The sequence below is a fragment of the Strigops habroptila genome, chromosome 8 (genome assembly GCF_004027225.2).
Source record: "Strigops habroptila isolate Jane chromosome 8, bStrHab1.2.pri, whole genome shotgun sequence".
NCBI classification, from domain to species: Eukaryota; Metazoa; Chordata; class Aves; order Psittaciformes; family Psittacidae; genus Strigops; species Strigops habroptila.
Genome location: NC_044284.2, coordinates 5,179,288 through 5,196,423, shown reverse-complemented (window position 1 = coordinate 5,196,423; position 17,136 = coordinate 5,179,288). Strand labels below are relative to the sequence as shown.

At 43.7% G+C, this 17,136-nt stretch overlaps 2 protein-coding genes and 1 non-coding gene across 6 annotated transcripts in view; 1 reads left to right on the top strand and 2 right to left on the bottom strand.

Moving 5' to 3' along the window:
• Positions 1–448: 448 nt before the first annotated feature.
• Positions 449–7,855, bottom strand: RPL5 (ribosomal protein L5). The gene is made up of 8 exons (XM_030496268.1): positions 7,717–7,855; positions 6,903–6,972; positions 6,689–6,804; positions 4,993–5,127; positions 4,215–4,417; positions 3,081–3,258; positions 1,264–1,352; positions 449–610 (listed from the first exon to the last, which is right to left on the bottom strand). The coding sequence occupies exons 1-8, from the start codon at positions 7,717–7,719 to the stop codon at positions 511–513; spliced, it is 894 nt and encodes a 297-aa protein (XP_030352128.1). The 5' UTR covers positions 7,720–7,855; the 3' UTR covers positions 449–510.
• Positions 3,441–3,537, bottom strand: LOC115612396. Its single transcript, XR_003992995.1, has one exon. It is a non-coding gene; the product is annotated as a small nucleolar RNA SNORD21 (small nucleolar RNA).
• Positions 7,856–9,460: 1,605 nt separating the features above from the next.
• Positions 9,461–17,136, top strand: part of EVI5 (ecotropic viral integration site 5) — a 79,303-nt gene continuing 71,627 nt past the window's right edge. For 3 of the 4 annotated variants that reach the window (XM_030496264.1, XM_032920135.1, XM_030496257.1), the window contains exon 1: positions 9,461–9,658. Coding sequence is in view for 1 of the 4 variants with exons in the window: in XM_030496256.1 (XP_030352116.1) it covers positions 10,272–10,277 (6 nt within the window). In the remaining 3 variants the exon portion in view is untranslated. Of the gene's footprint in view, positions 9,659–9,796; positions 10,278–17,136 lie in introns of those variants that run through there. The other variant, XM_030496256.1, reaches the window with a different exon arrangement.

Genomic DNA, 17,136 nt, shown 5'->3' with positions numbered 1-17,136 from the left:
GTTCAGTCACAGTAGGCAAAGTGCTGCTGTTTCTGTTCCTGAAGGCCTACGGCTGCCTTTGGGCAGAGGCTTTAGCACCTGCTGTGAGTACTCCTGCTTTTTTCCTAAGCTCCATACAGATTCCTCCATAACATCAAGTATGCTGAAAGAAAAATGGTGAAGGACATGTAAAGACTCTTAAAAATTTATGATATTTTTGTAGTTAGAAGCAGCTAGTTCTTTTTCTCAGTCTCTGATACGAGTCACACTAGAAATTAATCACATGGATTTCCCCTTCACGGGGATGATTCTAATGCAGCAGCCTTGGTGTCACAAGTCTGTCACCTCTCCTCTGTGAAGGAGTTCAATTCATAAGGGGGTGGGAGAGAAACCTACTTAAAGCTACAGCATATCTGGATCACTATTCTGCATCTTTCTAAGATACATAAATAAGCCAGTCTTGCACAGCTGCTTACTCAATAAATTTATTGCCACTTTTTCCAAAGCTTCATAGCCAACTATCTAGTTGTCTTAACTATCGGCTGCACGCTCCTGGGCCCTGAGGAAGCTCGCCTTCTTCTGAGCAACACGGTCCTTCTTCTGGGCGAGGGACATCTTGGGACAGTTCCATCTGCAATGCAAGCACAACGTATGATATAGCCCAGGCAGAAATAAGCAAAAAGGTGGTCAAGCAAGCTGCAATGCACCAGAACTGTGATCAAGTATGTGTATCAAGACTAGAACATCGTCTCACTTCTGTAACACACCATTTCCTTATAATGATTTAAAGCTGTAGTTTGGGTACACCAGACTACGTGGTTGGACTGCAGCAGTTTAACTCCTCACAAGGTAAGCTCAGTCAGTACTCTTGTGACTAGAATATAGACACTGTCAAGCCCAATGCAAAAGCTGGGCCTTGATTTCTTTTCTCCCAGAACCCTGAAAAAATCAAAATAGTTTAGTACTGACTAATCAGTCAGAGAAGCAGCTTTCCCACTGAAGACATTTAACAGCTGAAGATACACACTTCAAAGACTTCCAGCTATTCAGGCCACAAGCATGCTCCACTTGAAAAATACTTTTATATAGTTGACAGCTCTTAAAGTCTAGATTCCTACTGCTAAAATTAACTCAAGACAAAGTGACAGAGAACTGTTTGCATCCTAATCTCAACTAAAACACGTGAGTTTTGACACAACTGCAATGAGAATTCATTACTTGTTTTAACACACCCAGAAGTGTCTCTAACGGTCACATTCATGTTAAAGAGAATGAGAGTTTTACCTCTTTGTCTTGACTTCTCTCTTGGGTTTCTTGTCATGGACTGGATTATCCCGTATAGCAGCATGGGCTTTTTTATACATTTCTTCCATCTTAAAAAAATATATATATATCAAAAATTGTTCAATTCTCCATAGTGGTCCAGTTGTACCATCATGTCAAAAATCCAACACACCCTGACCAGAGCATGCACTAGAAAGGGGTTTCATAACAATACAGCTTGTAATTTTGCATGGTTGCCTTTAAAATACTTTTCATACACTGCCACAGCATACTGAATTCCTGCTGTCACTAGGATGCAATTTCAGTAGTAAAACCCACAACTTAGACACAAACAAGAGAAAGTAGTTTTATCCTGATTTTACAGTTAAGGAACCAAGGCCATAGAGTTAACTACAGCCAAATCACAAGTCTCTCAAATACAGGTTATCATCTTGCAGTTGAAATACTATTTCCTCTGAAGCCTGCTTTCAGTGTCATAGCTTCCCCACATTGCAATTAAAAGGCAGTCTAGAAAGTTATTCTACTTCTACCTAGAATAAAATACTTCATGTTTACTTACTATGCCAAAATTATTCCACACAAACTCTGTCATCAGACATGTCATCTTACCACCTTTCAAAGCCCACTGTAGCACATGTTACAAAGCTGTTCAGTAGGAGGGAAGAAGTAGAAGCTGTGAAAGCAGCTTCAGAATAGCAAGTCTTGCAAGAACTATGACAGTCCCTGCATTGTCCCCAAGGGTGCAATAATGCTGCTCTGTCCCAAAACTAACTATGGCTCCATAACAGCACCAATTCTAAGAATACCTTTGCTGATGGTTAATTAAGATCACTAGAGCCCAACTGTGAGAAGTCTTCTAGATGCACGAAGACTAAGTGTCTAGCTACTGCCAAAAGTCCTGGACTCACTTCATTGCAATACAAGCTATAAATATTGTTTGATTAATAAACTAGATGAAGTTGGCATTTACAATATAACATTACTTATTTTTTTAGTGAATACTAAGTTACAAAAAGTAGCAATTAATTAAGTTTACAAAAAGAACACCCCAAAAAACTCAAACCTCTCCAAGCCACAAAGCAATAAAGGGACAAAGAATAAAGTTAAGTTTTTCACAGCCTGAAAAATGATGTGAGAATGTTTGCTTGGAGCTTCAGGACCAGTAATTGGGGAAACCAGGCAAGAATATTACAGGCAGCAAGACAAGCTATCTGAAAGGAGTTGGAACACTTGAAAGAAGTGAGAATAGCTTGGTAATCTTGCCCATTTTCTAGTATTTTGTGCAAAATACTCTGAAATAAGATGTGTTACAGTCTCTCTAGTTTCAAGAGATTCCAGCTTCCACAACAGAGCTAGCTCGAGCTAGTCTATATTCACCTGGGTCATGGAATTACCTATAGGGTCACAAAAATGCTAGAACAGATTGGACACAGAGCACGTCCCCACAGCTGCAGAAATGACAGGCTGTGGTGTGGGATCAGGAATGAGTGGGCAGCATGTACAGAAATTTTAAGTTAATTTCTATATCAGACAAAATCCCCCCCAAAAAAACAGTCCAGCTTAGAATGCAGTCCTGTAAGCTTAGATTTACAGGCAGAACATCAAGCTTCATGGTAGGAAAAAAGATCTTGCTTTCAAAAGGTCTACAGTATACTACAGAGCCCTTAAAAAAGGAAAAAATATTTTCTTTGCATGGATAACAAACAACATGAATCACATTATTTTACATATTAATCTTATCTGCATTACTAGAGAAGTCTCTACGCAAGACTTAACAGCACCTCTATTAATGCACATGAACCAGAGAGAAATCTCACCCCATCAGGTGTTAGGTTGTTCTTTATGTACTGGGAGAACTGTTTCTTGTAAGCATCTTCGTCCTCCTCCATCAGGTAACGCATATAATCTGCAACGTTTTGGCCCATGATATGCTTGCGGTGAACCTCTGCATTGAATTCTTTGCTTTCCGAGTCATACCCAGGGAAACGTTTGGTACTGTGAAACAGCATTACAGACAGATTAAGACACATTGCCAAATGCTCCAATTCAGAGGCTAAGTTCCATGCAGAAATGACCAACACATCAGATTCTCCTACAGATAACTGAGGGATAGGACCCTCTAATTACAAATTAAGAGATAAAGAAAAGTAAGAGATGGAAGTTTTAAGTTCATCTCAGCTGCCATCAGTCCCGTCTTGAAACAGTGCTGTACATCACATACACACCATGGACCAACTACAGAGTGTTCAGTCATTGGGAGTATCATCACATAGCAGCCAAGTCAGAAAAACTGCTAAATTAGTCAAGAATGAACAGAAGAGCATGGGAGAAGGGAAGAAAATACACAACAGAGCTCATATCCCCCACCATCCACTGCTGCTAGCAGAAAGAAGCAGCCAACAGTAGCATCAGTGTTGGGTAACACTGCTGAGCATCTTGGTTTAGTCATTCATAGCCTATGACAGGAGTTGTCAAAACTTCTGTATAGGAATTTTAAGTGCAGGTGGACTGCTCAGACCTACTATTATCCCAACATCTGCAGCAAGCATCAGTGGTTTTGTACCTGGTACGTACAGTCGTTTGCACTGAAATCAGTACATACACACAATTTGCTAAACACTTAAACCAACCGAATACTAAAGGATATTAACTGCATGCAATCACTTAGTGACCTTAAGTCAAAGCAACAAGATGGCTTTTTAGTTTCTAGAAGTTTAAAAACATCTCTTCATAGCTGCGAGATTCCCAGCAGCATTCTCAGAACTGAACTTCTGGATTAAACAACCACCCATGAACCAACAACAAAAACCCAAACCCACGCCAGAACCAAAGGCTACATTATCATTCCCAGGTCACCAGCACATTAAGTGACAGACAGTGTATGTAGGCTGTCACCTACAGATGAATTTCAGGTTAATTCTAAAGGAATCCTTCCAAACAGACTAGATTACCTATGGGGGATGGACAGACCACCATCCACTGCACCCTTCAGAGCACCAAAGACTTTGTTTCCAGTGGTAGTTCTGGCAAGACCTGCATCCAGGTAGCATGTGAAAGCACCAGGCTTTCCATCCACACTCTCTACATTGTATTCATCACCAGTCACTTCAACTTGGCCTTCGTAGATCTTATCAAGGCCAAATTTATTCAGAAGCTGTAGGAAGGAAAACAAACACAAAAGGCACTTCTGAAATTCTTTCCATTTATCAATGAAGTGAAGAACCACCACCACTGTAAAACACAAATCTGCAGTAAAATCTTCATGTTTTAACTAATTTCTTTACAAAAATTAGCACCCCGTACTAATAACAAAGCTTTTAACAACTATCACTGTAAGCATGTCTTACATGTTTCAACCTTTTCTTCCAACAGGTACATTAGTGAACTTAAAGACATGTTCCAGAGCTGATTTGGAAAATGGATGGATGCTGTTTACATGTTTTCAAACTCTTAGAGGTACATTTCTTCTATTTTTATCCTGACTCCCTCCCTCCACCAAACTTAAGTGCTGGGACCTAAAAGTGGGCTGCTGGAGTTGAACCTGTGTGCTGTCATACTTCTTACTGTGATTTGACAGTCACAGGAGGCCACCAAATCTATATGGTAAAAAGCAAAAGTTACTATCCAGAGAAGCCCACAGAGCCATGTATCAACACCAGCACACCACTGGAGAAAGTGGGCTTTGCCTTTGGTAAGAAAACCCGAGCAGCAGCCTGGACAGGCACCTACCCTGCGTGCCATCAGCAGGCCTGTGCAGTACGCTGCTGCGTAATTGGTCAGGCCAACCTTCACACCGTATTTTGGCAGCTCATGGGCATAAGCAGCGCAGACAATCATGTCACCTTCGATTCTGGCATACGCAATCTGACAAGGAAACAAGCATTAGTATTCTCACAAGAATCTGGGCTCGGTTTATTGTTTCTTTGACATCTACTTGAGGTGACAGGAGTACTATACAGCAATGCCCAGCGCACTGCCAACCCCTGCATGCAAGCTCAAGGGCTTGTCATTTTCTTTTCATTCTTTCTTTTTTAAAGGCATAATTAAGTCCTAAAGTACAGACAAAAAGAAGCCAACTTTGCATTAGGCCAGAGAAAGTCCATGTCAGCAACAACTTTCATTTACCTCTCTACACACATCAAGAGGCCAGGAAACTGCCTACAAAAGCAACCTTTCCAAGACTCATTATGGATGTGGATGGATCCTGTCCACTTTCTGCATAACACAGTATATAACACACCACAGGAAGATGCAAACAGCATCTGATATAGAGTTTGTGATAATATTCTTATGAACCCCCCATGGCAGGGGGTTAGAACTACACGATCTTTAAGGTCGCTTCCAACCCAAACCATTCTATGATGATAACCTTATGGAATTATTTTAGTAATGGGTCTGAGATGTTCACCATCTCTGAGGTCTCCTGTGAGACAGCAGTACTATCAGATGTGTTTCTCCTGTTCCTTTCACCTACAGAACCTTCTCCTTTCGACTCCCATACCTCCTTCCTACATCCAAAAGTTGTCCCCTTTTTGCAGTATTCTTACACACTGGACAGGCACCATCTGTCAGATGTCAGTGCCTGCCACCACTGACTTTTGAGTTTCAAAAGATAAAACCACCTCATCAGGGTCTGAACTGACTGTAAAAACAGCACTCACCACTGTCCTCAACAGATCATTATCCCATAAAAAAAGCAGACCAGTTAACTTTTCCAGCTGCTCCTTTTCTGAGGTTAGCAACATGTATTTACAATATAGTAAATACTGGCTAAGTTTTTAACTTCAAAATTCATCAAAACATTCTGGAAACAAAACAGGAAAGTGAACCACAGCGAGGAATGGTGTATGATGCAATACACGACTGCGTGCTCAGTGAGGATGACCAAATGCCTACTGTTTTTATCTACCAGTCTCCTTTAGTCTCACAAGAAGGGCATCATACGGCCTCGCTGCTTCACATCATCCACATGCCACCACAGGAAAAAACCCTCTCAGAAGGCACTTTTAGATACAGTGCAACTGTCAATGCAGGCTGACAGGTCAGAGTCAACCCTGCTGCCTTCAGTCAAGCACAAAGACTCTTTTTGAAGCACTGTAAATACAGCAGAAACAAAATAGGGAGAAATCCTCCCCCTCCCCAAGATCTTTACTAACATCAGCATCATCAAACCAGCAGCTTTGTATTACTAATAACCTGGCTGAAGGATGCTGACACTACTAAAACTTGTTTTGTATCACGAATATGCTTTATGACTGAAGTTGCAGCAACGTTAAAGATTGTTCTCCTCTAAGGAACTACTTTACAATATAAAAGCTGCTCAGATGAAGCTTAAACCCCCAGCTGCTTCAGCCACTCCACTCTTGCTGTTTGCTTCACGCTGGGAAGGCTGGCAGGGAAGCAGCAGCAGCAGCACAGACCTTACCTGGCAAATGATGTCTCTGTTGGTAACACGCACAATCATCCTATATTTAGGGGTGTTGTACTTGTTTTTATCTTGAATTACCAAACGCTTGCGGGCATAGTAATCAGTTTTTCCCTCTGAAATACAACAGTTACAGTGTGGAAAACATCCGTGAATAAAGTAGGAACATTCATCAGTGACACTTAACTATACATCACAGGGAATTTAACCATACCTCTCCTTCTCCTGAATTTCACTTGGTATCTCTTGAAGTATGCCTTATTCTTGACAACTTTCACAAACCCCTTGAATAAGAAATACGACTGGATGTTATTACCATAGAACCACGTGAGCTAAGATCATTCTAATTGTATGTCCTATGAGTAAAACCGTGGTGAAATTAGGACTAAAAGAGGTTTACTTGTGCATTTAAATGAAAAGCATCATTGGGGGGGGGAGGGGGAAGCCCCAAAACCACACCAAACTCGGAAGCTTTATCCTTCCCACAGGAACTAACGCACATTTCTCCCGGGAAGTCCATGGTTTCAGGAGAAAACCAGAACGCAGACCTGTTAACCGAACGTGTGCCTGCATGGCCCGCAGCAGTGTCGCTCCCAGCCACTCCCCCAGGGCCGCGGAGCTCGCTTCTCCGGCGGCCCCGCGAAGGCGCACTCGGCCGCCACCGCGACGGGACCCGCGCTCCCGCACCCTTCAGCCCCGCTGCCCCGCGGCAGGACGGCGGCCACAGGCCCCGGGCCTCCCGCCGGCTGCCGCGGGGCTCCGTCAAACCGGGCCGCGCCGCCACGCACCGGCGGGCCGGGGCTGAGCCGGTCTGTGGCCGCCCCAGAGCGGCAGCACGAACGGCAGCGGGGCCGCGCCGAGCCGCAGCCCCGGCGCTAATGGCAGCCATTGCCACGCTGGAGCGGCCGCAGCCGGCGCCGGGCCTGAACCAATCCGGCTCCATCCGCGCGGGCGGAGCGGCGCGGCGGGCGCGGCGCGGCGGGCAGAGCATCCTCGAGGCGCGGCCGTCCCGCGGGGCCGGTACTGACCATCGTGCCAGGTACTGTCCGGTCTAGGCCTAGGCCGGGGCCCGCTCCGCACAACGACTGCGCTCCGCAGCAGGGGGGAAAAGGCCGCGCCCGCCGCGCAGCCGCAGCTCCTCGCCAGCCCGGCGAGGCGGGGCCACGCCGCCAGAGCCGGCCCCGGCCGTGCTGACCCCTGCCGGCCTGGAGGAGCGGCTGCACGGCGGGACGGCGTCGTCCGTGTTCTCGCTCCTGCCTGCAGATCGCTTCCCGGAGCGCGCAGAGGAGGATTTCCAGGGAACCTGTCATCGCTCCCAAGTGCTCCTTCGTTACCTGCCGAAGCAGGAGTTAGCGAGGGGTATATCACAGCAAAGGGATTCTTCAACAGAAACATCGGTAGCTGTGATCTTAAAACAGCCGGTTATGGAAATGGTGTAGGATTTAAACTCCCTTTGTTTTCTAGGGAAAATCCTCATGGTTCATCGAACAGTAGATAACTAAAACGTTAAACCAACCAAAACCCAACCAAACACTGTTCCTATATAGATACTTGGGAAAATTGATATTTGATGAATTAAAACGAGGATATGTACACCCGTATACTGAGGCAAACAGGTCAAATAGCACCAAATTCCTTGACATTGTCAGAAAAAAGGGCACAAAGCAGCACCTTTGCTCCCGATGCATTTGATTACCTGCATTCCCTTCACCAAAACAAACTAAACAAAACCAAAAAACCCCAAACCAAAACCAAACAACCAAAAAACCCCAACCTCCAAACCTACATTAATTGTTATACATAGATCAATATTTTAAACGTTATTAATTTGATATAAATAACGACATGAGGATGAAAGAAATAATAAATGTTTGCTACCTCAGGCGAACACCAGCATGGTTCCTACCTGCTAACTCCAGATATGAAGTACCTAAGCTGCAGCATGGGGGCCAGTGGTGTCATAAGCAAAACTCCATTAGTCTTGCTGCTAAACAAGAAAAACCACAGTCAATTCCTTGTCCTTCTCTATGAGAAGACTTTTTGCTCCTGAAATAGCCCCCATCACAACACTGGGGCTGTTACTCACACCTCCCCGTGTGATGGGGGCTCCAGCTGGGCTGCTCAGCCCCACCCCTGAGCTTACAAATTCGGGGCAGATCCCACTTTTAGTGACCGCGTTTGTTAGAAGGGTGTCTGCTGCTGGTAGAGGCTCTGAGTTTGTGGAGGTAGCTTGGTTGTGGAGCTGGTGTTTTCAATGCGTTAATGAAGTGTTTATTATTAATGACACTTATCAATAGGAAAAAAGTGTGTTTAATTATCTTTTTTCCCTGCTATTTCTCAATTTCTGTTGTAATGCACGTGGTGGGTTTACTCAGGTATGATATGGAGAGCAAGGTATCACACAGGTCTTTCAGAGCAGCGTCTTGCATATGGAAGAAGTCACTTGGACGGATAAAACTGGTGCTTTAGCAGCATCTCCTGAGAGCAGGGACCCTCTCCCTGTGTCTGCGCAGGGTGGTTGTCTCGCAGCGATTGCATTTTTTTGCTGTTGTCTGCAACAGCAATTGCCTTATTGAAGCAAAGACAGCTACGCTGGAGGCCTGCCTATAACCTATTCTTGCTGTTGCTTCTTACTTGGCTTTTAGGAGCGTGTTCTTTGCGCCCTCGGCTGTGAAGCAGCACATAGAGTTATGTACGCTCTGTAGTGCTGTAAGCGGTGACTTCAATGAAGCTTCCATTATCTGACGGCCCCGCAGGTTCCTGTCTCCGCCGCGGCCGGTCCATGGCGGCAGGGGCGCGGGGCTGCCCCTCGCGGCGGCAGCGGCGGCTGCGCGCGGAGTGCGCCTGCGCGGCCGCGGGACGTGTCCCGGCTGCCGGGGCCGAGCGGCCGGGGGCAGGGCGCAGCTCCGCGGGGCCGGCGGCAGGACACGCCGATGCTCGCACCGAGCTGCCGCGGGCAACGCTTCCAAGGTGAGGCGCGGCCGGGCCCCCGCTCCCCGCCGCTGAGAGGGGCCGCGGGCGGTGCAGCGGCCGGGCCTAGGCGGGGCGCGGCGACCCCGGCTCCGGCGTCCCCTCCCGTTGGGCCGGGCAGCTGCGGGGCGTCGCCTCCCCGCGGGCACCGGCGGGCGCTGAGGGGCCGGCGCCCTGCCGCCGCGGTGGAGCGGGCGGTGGAGCGGCGGGCGGGGAAGCCCCTCGGCGACCCGCGGGGTGGCGGTGACGGGAGGCCGCGGTGCGCGGCGCCGGCCTGCCGCGGCCCCTCCGCGCTCCTCGGCCCCTCCGCGCTCCTCAGCCCCTCCGCGGCCCGGGCGCGGCTGGGCAGCCGCGGGGTCGAGAACGGGTCTTTGGTAGCTCCGCTGCGTGGAGCCGGGCGCGGGTGGCGGCGGGGAGGGGCTGTCTCCTCGGCCGGGGGACTCCGGCGGGCCGGTCTGTCTGCAGCGGGGGGCTCTGCCTCGGTGCTGTGGAAGTAACGTTAAAGCGGGGACCGGCGGGTCTTCGGTTCTGAACAGAGATGCAGTTTTCCAGCGCTGCTTCGAGGTCTCAGTCCTAGCACGTCCTGCTGCAGCTGCGTGAGCGGGATTATATAATGAGGGTAAAAAGTCGATACTGATGTGGTGGCTACTTGTTATGTGTTCCAGCTCGAATTCTTGGTGTCGTTTTTCTGTAGTTCCATCTAATTCCTACTAATTTCCAGCACTGCAAAGCAGAGCACTTCTATAGCAAACATGAAGTTGGCATGTACCATTTTGAATTTCCAGCATGAGCTTGCATTAACACTGGCTGTATCAAAACAGTGTTTCATATCAGCCTGGGATGGGATCTTTTTGTTTTCGAAGATCACATACAAAAGATGTAGAAAGGATGCAGGTTCATACGAAGTGGTGACAGTATTCAGTATGTTTTACTTATCTCTAAAAGTATTTATCTGAAACTGTTTTTCTATTTTTTAAAAAATTTGCATTGCTTCATGTTTCTAAAGGGAAAAATGACTGGATCTTGTTTGTTTTTCTGGTGGATAGTAACGAAAAGTGTTTTGCATAAATATGCCTGTTTGTTTCTCTTCCCTTCTCTCAATGTGTGGTTTCTGTTTGATCATGATTGCACAGCTGCCTCTTTACACTTATAAAGATTTAAGGCTTATTTTGAAATCTATAGATCTGAATTCTTTGTCAAGTAAGGATTAGGAGAGGAAATAAAGATGGGCAGTGAAAAAGAGGGGCATGAGGAGGAGGAAAACACTTGGTGTTGTGAATCAGCATTGCCTGACTTCGATAAACTGGGCTGAGAGCAGCTGTAGGGATTGTCACTGAGAGGAGCAGACACTGGGAGAAGAAAGCTTCACCAGAACAGCCCGACTTCCCCCTGTATCTCCTCCTGACCTCCTGTGGGCTGAGGCTGAGGCACTTCCTGAGCTACAGCTGGGTGCCTTGGATTGATTTTACTTTCTTGCTGTTCTCCATATGTTTGTCTTCCATGGGCTTGTTTGATTGCTTTTGAACAAGTAAGCAGGAGATGGCTAGAGGCGAGAATGATTGAAATGGGGTTCATGGAAAGGAAGAGATGGGAGAAAAGCTTTTCCAAATTCACAAGAAGGGGTGGAGGAAAGGACGTGCCTGAACCGTGTTACTGTCAGGTTGTTCTTTGGGTAGGATTGATAATAAATGGAGACATAATAAAAATTGGAAGACAAGTCCTTTTGTCAGTAAAGCGTTTGGAAAACAGAATTGTTGACTTTGCTAATTCAGGGTTCTGCTATCACAGTTCAGAAGGGGGAACCAGCCAAGCTGGGTGTATGCATACTAAGTATTATGTTGACATTCTCTTACTCTTCCTGGTTTGTTTTCTACGCTTGTAGAAAAGAAAAATGTGTAATGCTTAAGGAAGCGACATAATAAAATTTATTATTTGGGTATCATTTGATGTCAAGTGCATCTTTAAAAGAAAAATCTTTTCTGGTAGTCAGAAGAAGAAAAGAATAAAGAAAATAAATCTTGAGTGTGAATGCTTTTTTTCCCCTCAAAGAACTTATACCTGCTTTGATTATATACTCTGAATTCACTTTTTTCCAAGGCATGATTAAAATAGTTATCATTAGGAAAAAAAAAAGGCAAATAGTACCGGTTGTAGGAGTATGTAACTTGGAGTTGTTAGGTATATTCTTTGAAGCTCTTGAATATGTCACTTAAGCTTGTAGCTAGCATGCTGAATTAAAGCCTTGTGTCTTCCATGTTCATAACAACCAACATCATCTGTTGGTCAGTTTTTGCTTCTTGGAAATAGGGAATATTGTGCTTTCACTGTAGCCTTGTCTGCTTAGGTGTCTGTAGTTGCAGTGCATCCTTTCCTTCTGCGGCAAGGGTGACTGGAATGAATGGGTGGTGGTTAGTTACAGCGCAGAGGCTCTTGTCTTGCTGCGCTCATCTTACACACAGTTGGGATGTGTTTGTGTTGTATGCGTGTACACAGAAACGATATTCTGACAAGGTAGCAGCAGAAGTGATTTAGTGAATCATAGCTTTTTCTTACTCTCATGTGGTTTGACTTCCTGTGAACTCTGCAGTGAGGTGGTGTTTTGGGAGAGCCTGGGGAGTGTGAAGCCTGCTATGGGATTCAGGCAGTGAACGATGGGATCTCCTGGTCCTGCTGTCAGGGGTCATGCTGTGGTCTTTGTGTTATTTCAGGCTGCGTCATCTTGTCTGATCTATATTGGTTTTACTTCCAGTCTAATCCTTAAAATTAACAAACAAATGAACCATTAATGTTTTGGTAATAGGTTGTTATAATGCGTTCTCCTACGTGGTAAGCTATTGAACTTCTCAAGCATCTGAGTTTTCTTACACCATCTTGTCATGACTAAGTCTTAGCGATTCTTAGCATAGCATTAAATACCTGTATGATGACACCATAGCATGTTTTTGATCCTTTTTTAAATTAAAAAAAGTATAATTACATTATGATGGTACAGAATTCTGACTCATCCTCATCTTAGGCTCTATTAACTATGCATTTTTTTCTTTGGTTTCATCAGACTGGCAGATGGGGCCAGTCCTTTAATAGAGGATTGTTGTTGCCACCAGTTGACTGTGCATTGTGAACTAACAGGATGTTAGAAGAGCTTACTGGAGGGTAAAACTATTGAGTGTCGCTTAAAATGCGTGTTAAAAACCAGTAGCTAGCCAAACCCTAACATTCTGGACATGAACCATCCACATCACTCTCTAGGGTGACGTTGTACAGAGGAAGTTAGTTTTAAAGCTCTAATTTTTCAGGTATTTTTCTTGATTATATATATTAACAGTGAACTACTTTCAGGCATAGTAAAAAGACATTTCAACTTCCATGCTCTCTGAAATAGCAGGGATAAACCCCAATATTCATTAAGCAAAGTAATTTTTTTCCCTCCCTTGGAATACATTAGTAGTGGAACTTCATGGGTTTGGCTGAAGCTTTAGTAGGTATTTCTCATCCCTTTGGAAAAAGAATTTGATCAGTCTTTCTAAAGACAAAATGGCAAAGGCAAGTTAAATTTCCATAATAAGACAGACCATGGTAGAACAGGTTAGGGATTTTTATGTAGTCTTTTTAGTGTCAGACTGGCACTAAAAATCATCAGTGTGTCATTGATCTTCCTTGCATTTCCCACTAGTAAGCCTTTTTGAAAGAAGTAAATATTCTGATTTCCAAATGCAAGTGTAAAAGGCAGTGGTCAACTAATCAGAAAATAACTGATTTCATTTGGTGATGAGTAGGTATGTCATCTCTCTGAAGAGCCATCTCCTTTTTCTTTTTGCAATAACTGAGGAAAATGAGTTTGCTCTAAGTGCTGTGCTCAGGGGAGGCTGCGGGAGCACGCTTTCAGCCTCCGCTAGCTTAGAGGAAGACCCTTCTTTAGCCACAAAAATATGCTTGCCTCAAGTTACACTCTAAGTGCTTGTGGAGACAAGTCATGGGTATACCAAGAAAATTGGTGGGTGAAATGAAGTATTACTGCAAGACCACAGATGTTAGCTTGGATTCTGTCAGCAGAATTGACTGTTGATGACTGCACCTGCGTTTAAATCCACTATGTTTATTGAATAGCTTACACAACTTTCCTATGTGGAAATTACTAAATTGGTTACACTTCTCACTTCTGAAACTTGCACCTTTTATTTCTTGTTCTCTGTCAGCACCTGCAGGTTGCAATGAATTTATAGCCTGCAAGTAAAGCTGGTTATCGGCCAGTCATTTAGGAACTGGTTTACTCTTTTGAATTTGAGTGTAACCGATAGAAAGTTGGCCCTTTAGCTGATCATTTAAAGGAGAGTAAGATACTGAAGGTGGGGTCTCACCAACCCTGTTGCCTGATTTGTTTAAAATTCTAGTAAGTAATAAATAAAGTATCACCATATTCCATAAGACTATGTTTATGTTCTTTGGCTTCTCCATCAAGTCTGCTTTGATACATCCCTTTGGAAAGGGACCTATGCACACTTTGGTAAATGGGAGGTGAGCATTTTGGTTCTAGCCTGTAGATTGTGGCATAGGTTTATCTAATAACTATAAACAAGGAGAATGACACCTGGAAAATACTTGGGCTGCTGGTACATAAAACCAGATATTGCATGGAATAGTGTTTTCATGGGGTCTGATACTGGCTCCTTTTAAACTTACTGATTTAACTCCTTGCAAATGTTCTATTTTTATTTTTTTTTTTTTAATAATAAAGAGTTGTGTTAAAAACATTGATTTTTAATTAAGGCTTAGTGAATATTTAAAAATATGACTTAGGTGTTTCTCACATCCAAAATATGGACTTAAGGCCTTTAGTAAATTTAACTGCATTTGTATACTTTTGTTTGATTTTGCTCTAATGTAGTTTAGATGCTAGTCCTGGCTCCTTTCCAGGAGGAAGTTGGCTAAAAGCAGCATTAAGGAAGCTAGGCTTTGGGGAACAAGGAGGAAAGCAAAATCTGTAGAAAGGAGCTTTAATGATAAACATATGTGTCCTTCAGCATGTGTTACGTTCTTGTAAATGCCTGATGATTCTTACTTGAACTACAGTGAAATGATTGGATTGCACTTTATTGAAAAGAGAAAGAGAATTCTTCCAATCTAGTGCATAAACAAACTGACTTTGCAGTTGTTCTTTATTTTAGCTGGTTAATCTGGTTCTTCCCTGTGTTTTGTTAGCTAAGGGGGTGGTCCTTCAAGTATATGTGCATGTAACTTAGTATGCTGAACCTCAAATACAAAGATATTTTCCAAACCGAGGTCTAAGAGAACAAAGGAACAAAGGCAGTTCCCTGTTAAAGGTTTTTGCTGTAGTCCGTCAGCATTTTCTCTTGCGGCTCTGAAGAGCTCTCAGCCATCTTTTGTACGAAGGCACTGTATCCAATTCTGTTCTCCCTGAAAAGAGGTCTCTCTGATTTCCTGAAGGTTGTTACATTCCTGTGTCGGATTTGAAACTTGTTTGATGGAGGAGACCACCTTTAGATGAACAGGAGGTAGTGTCTGTAGAAGCACCGTGGTTTGTCTTCCCAGTTAGCATACTGGGACAGTGCTTGACAGGTTGCAAACCACACTGGCCTTCAGAGGTAATGCAAAACCTGGGTTTTTCTTGGAAATAAATAGGATTCAGTGCAACTTGGTCAGTGATTGGAATGTTACTCGTATGACTTTGAGCAATGGTTTCAGCCTTTAGTGGATCACTACAACACTTCTAATGAAGTACCTCCTTAAAATGCCTTTTGTATTAGATTGTTATGTTGCATATGTGAACTTGCACCTTCAAGTTTCTTCTTTGAGATGTTTTGTGGCCATCAAAACCCTAACATATTAGAGTCTGAAGGTGACTTAAAGGATGTGTATTTATTAAATGATATTATAGAAAGCTTTCTAATAGCTTAAGATTTACACGATATACGATGTTAGACTGCTTTGTTCTTTGTATCAGAAAGGTTTGGAGGGCTAGTGAATGTCAAGTGAAATAGAAGCTGGTGAGTGCTAGCTGTAATATTCCTGACCATTGCCAGGTGATATTACAAGAAAAATCAGGAATATGAGAGTAAATCAGGACTTTTTCCCCAGACTTCAGCAGAAATCAATTACATGAATTTGTAGTGTAAATGATATAAAAGAAGCTTATAGTGAAACCATATTTGAGCCCTAAATTAGGATCTCTAGCTTGTCAGGAACTATGATAACAGGCTGATTCATCAGCTGCCTCTCCTGCATATGTCACTGACTGAGTCAGTTTAGTTTATTCTTCAGGTATTAGAATGCTATCAACTGTTTTTGAAGCAAGCAGGAGACTGGGTCTGAGGAATGCCATATAACTGGCTTGAAAACCACATATGCAGTTTCAGCCCCAATTATGTGAGGCTTCTTTTTATGTGTAGAATAGTATGAGGATTGTTTCCTGTATTCTGGAAGTTCCCATTTCTTTCTCTTTTCATGAAAAGAAGAAAGATTGGAAAACATATATGCAGTAGTGCTTGTGTAAGGCTTGCAGTTATTTTACTTTGTCATGAAATGAGACAGTAATTTGGGTAATCAAGATACCTGTAGCTTGAATACAGATTTTCCTTAGAAAAATGCAGAATATGGGTATTAAGCTAATTCAGTGTTTACAGTGAAATACCTTTTTTTTTTTTTTTTTTTTTTTAAAAGAAATCTAGTTAGACTTCTATGGAAAAATAAATATTTTCTGTCTGGCAAGTGCAAAAATATGTGGTGGTAACACTTATGGGCTTACTTTAAAGTGCTACTTGGGGATTCTCAAGGAACGGGATTTATATCATTGTCTTTAATATGGGATGCTGCAGTCTACCTTCAGCTTGCCTTACTTAAAATATTTCCAGTGCTGCTCCACTGCAGTACTCCTTTGAGTAACTAAAAAATCTAAACACAGAATTGTACATCCTCTAGGTGATAAGTGCTGTGATCAGTAGCTAATTAAAGATACTAAATGTAAAGTTGAGATACTGAATTTTATGTATTTTAATTGGCATATATAAACTGCACATTGTATGTATGTTTGTGTAATATAAATATAAACATTAGTTTAAAGTACGCAGCAGGCAGGTCTGTGCCTTGCGTGATGACTGACCAAATGGGTGAGAATTGCTTGGTAGTTCTGCTCTTTTGCTTACTGGAAGCTGTCCCAGTATAGAAAGTCTTTAGTAGTTAAGGTTTATCCCCCTCATCATCTTAAAGATCAGTATTTTCAAACTCAACATTCACACACTTATTTAGGAGGTATCTAGATGGTCTTAGGCGGAGAGATGTGAATGAACTCTGCTGGCAAACCAGGAGCAGTGCAGTTGTTGGTGTGGCATGGAGCCAGAATGAGTGTACCTGGTTTGGAGCTGGATGGTGCCTCCTCAATTCCCAGTGTCGTCCTGCACAGGGTGAAGGCAGTGTACCCCTGCCCGCTTCTCTCCAGACCTGGGCATCTTTGGTGGTGTCCC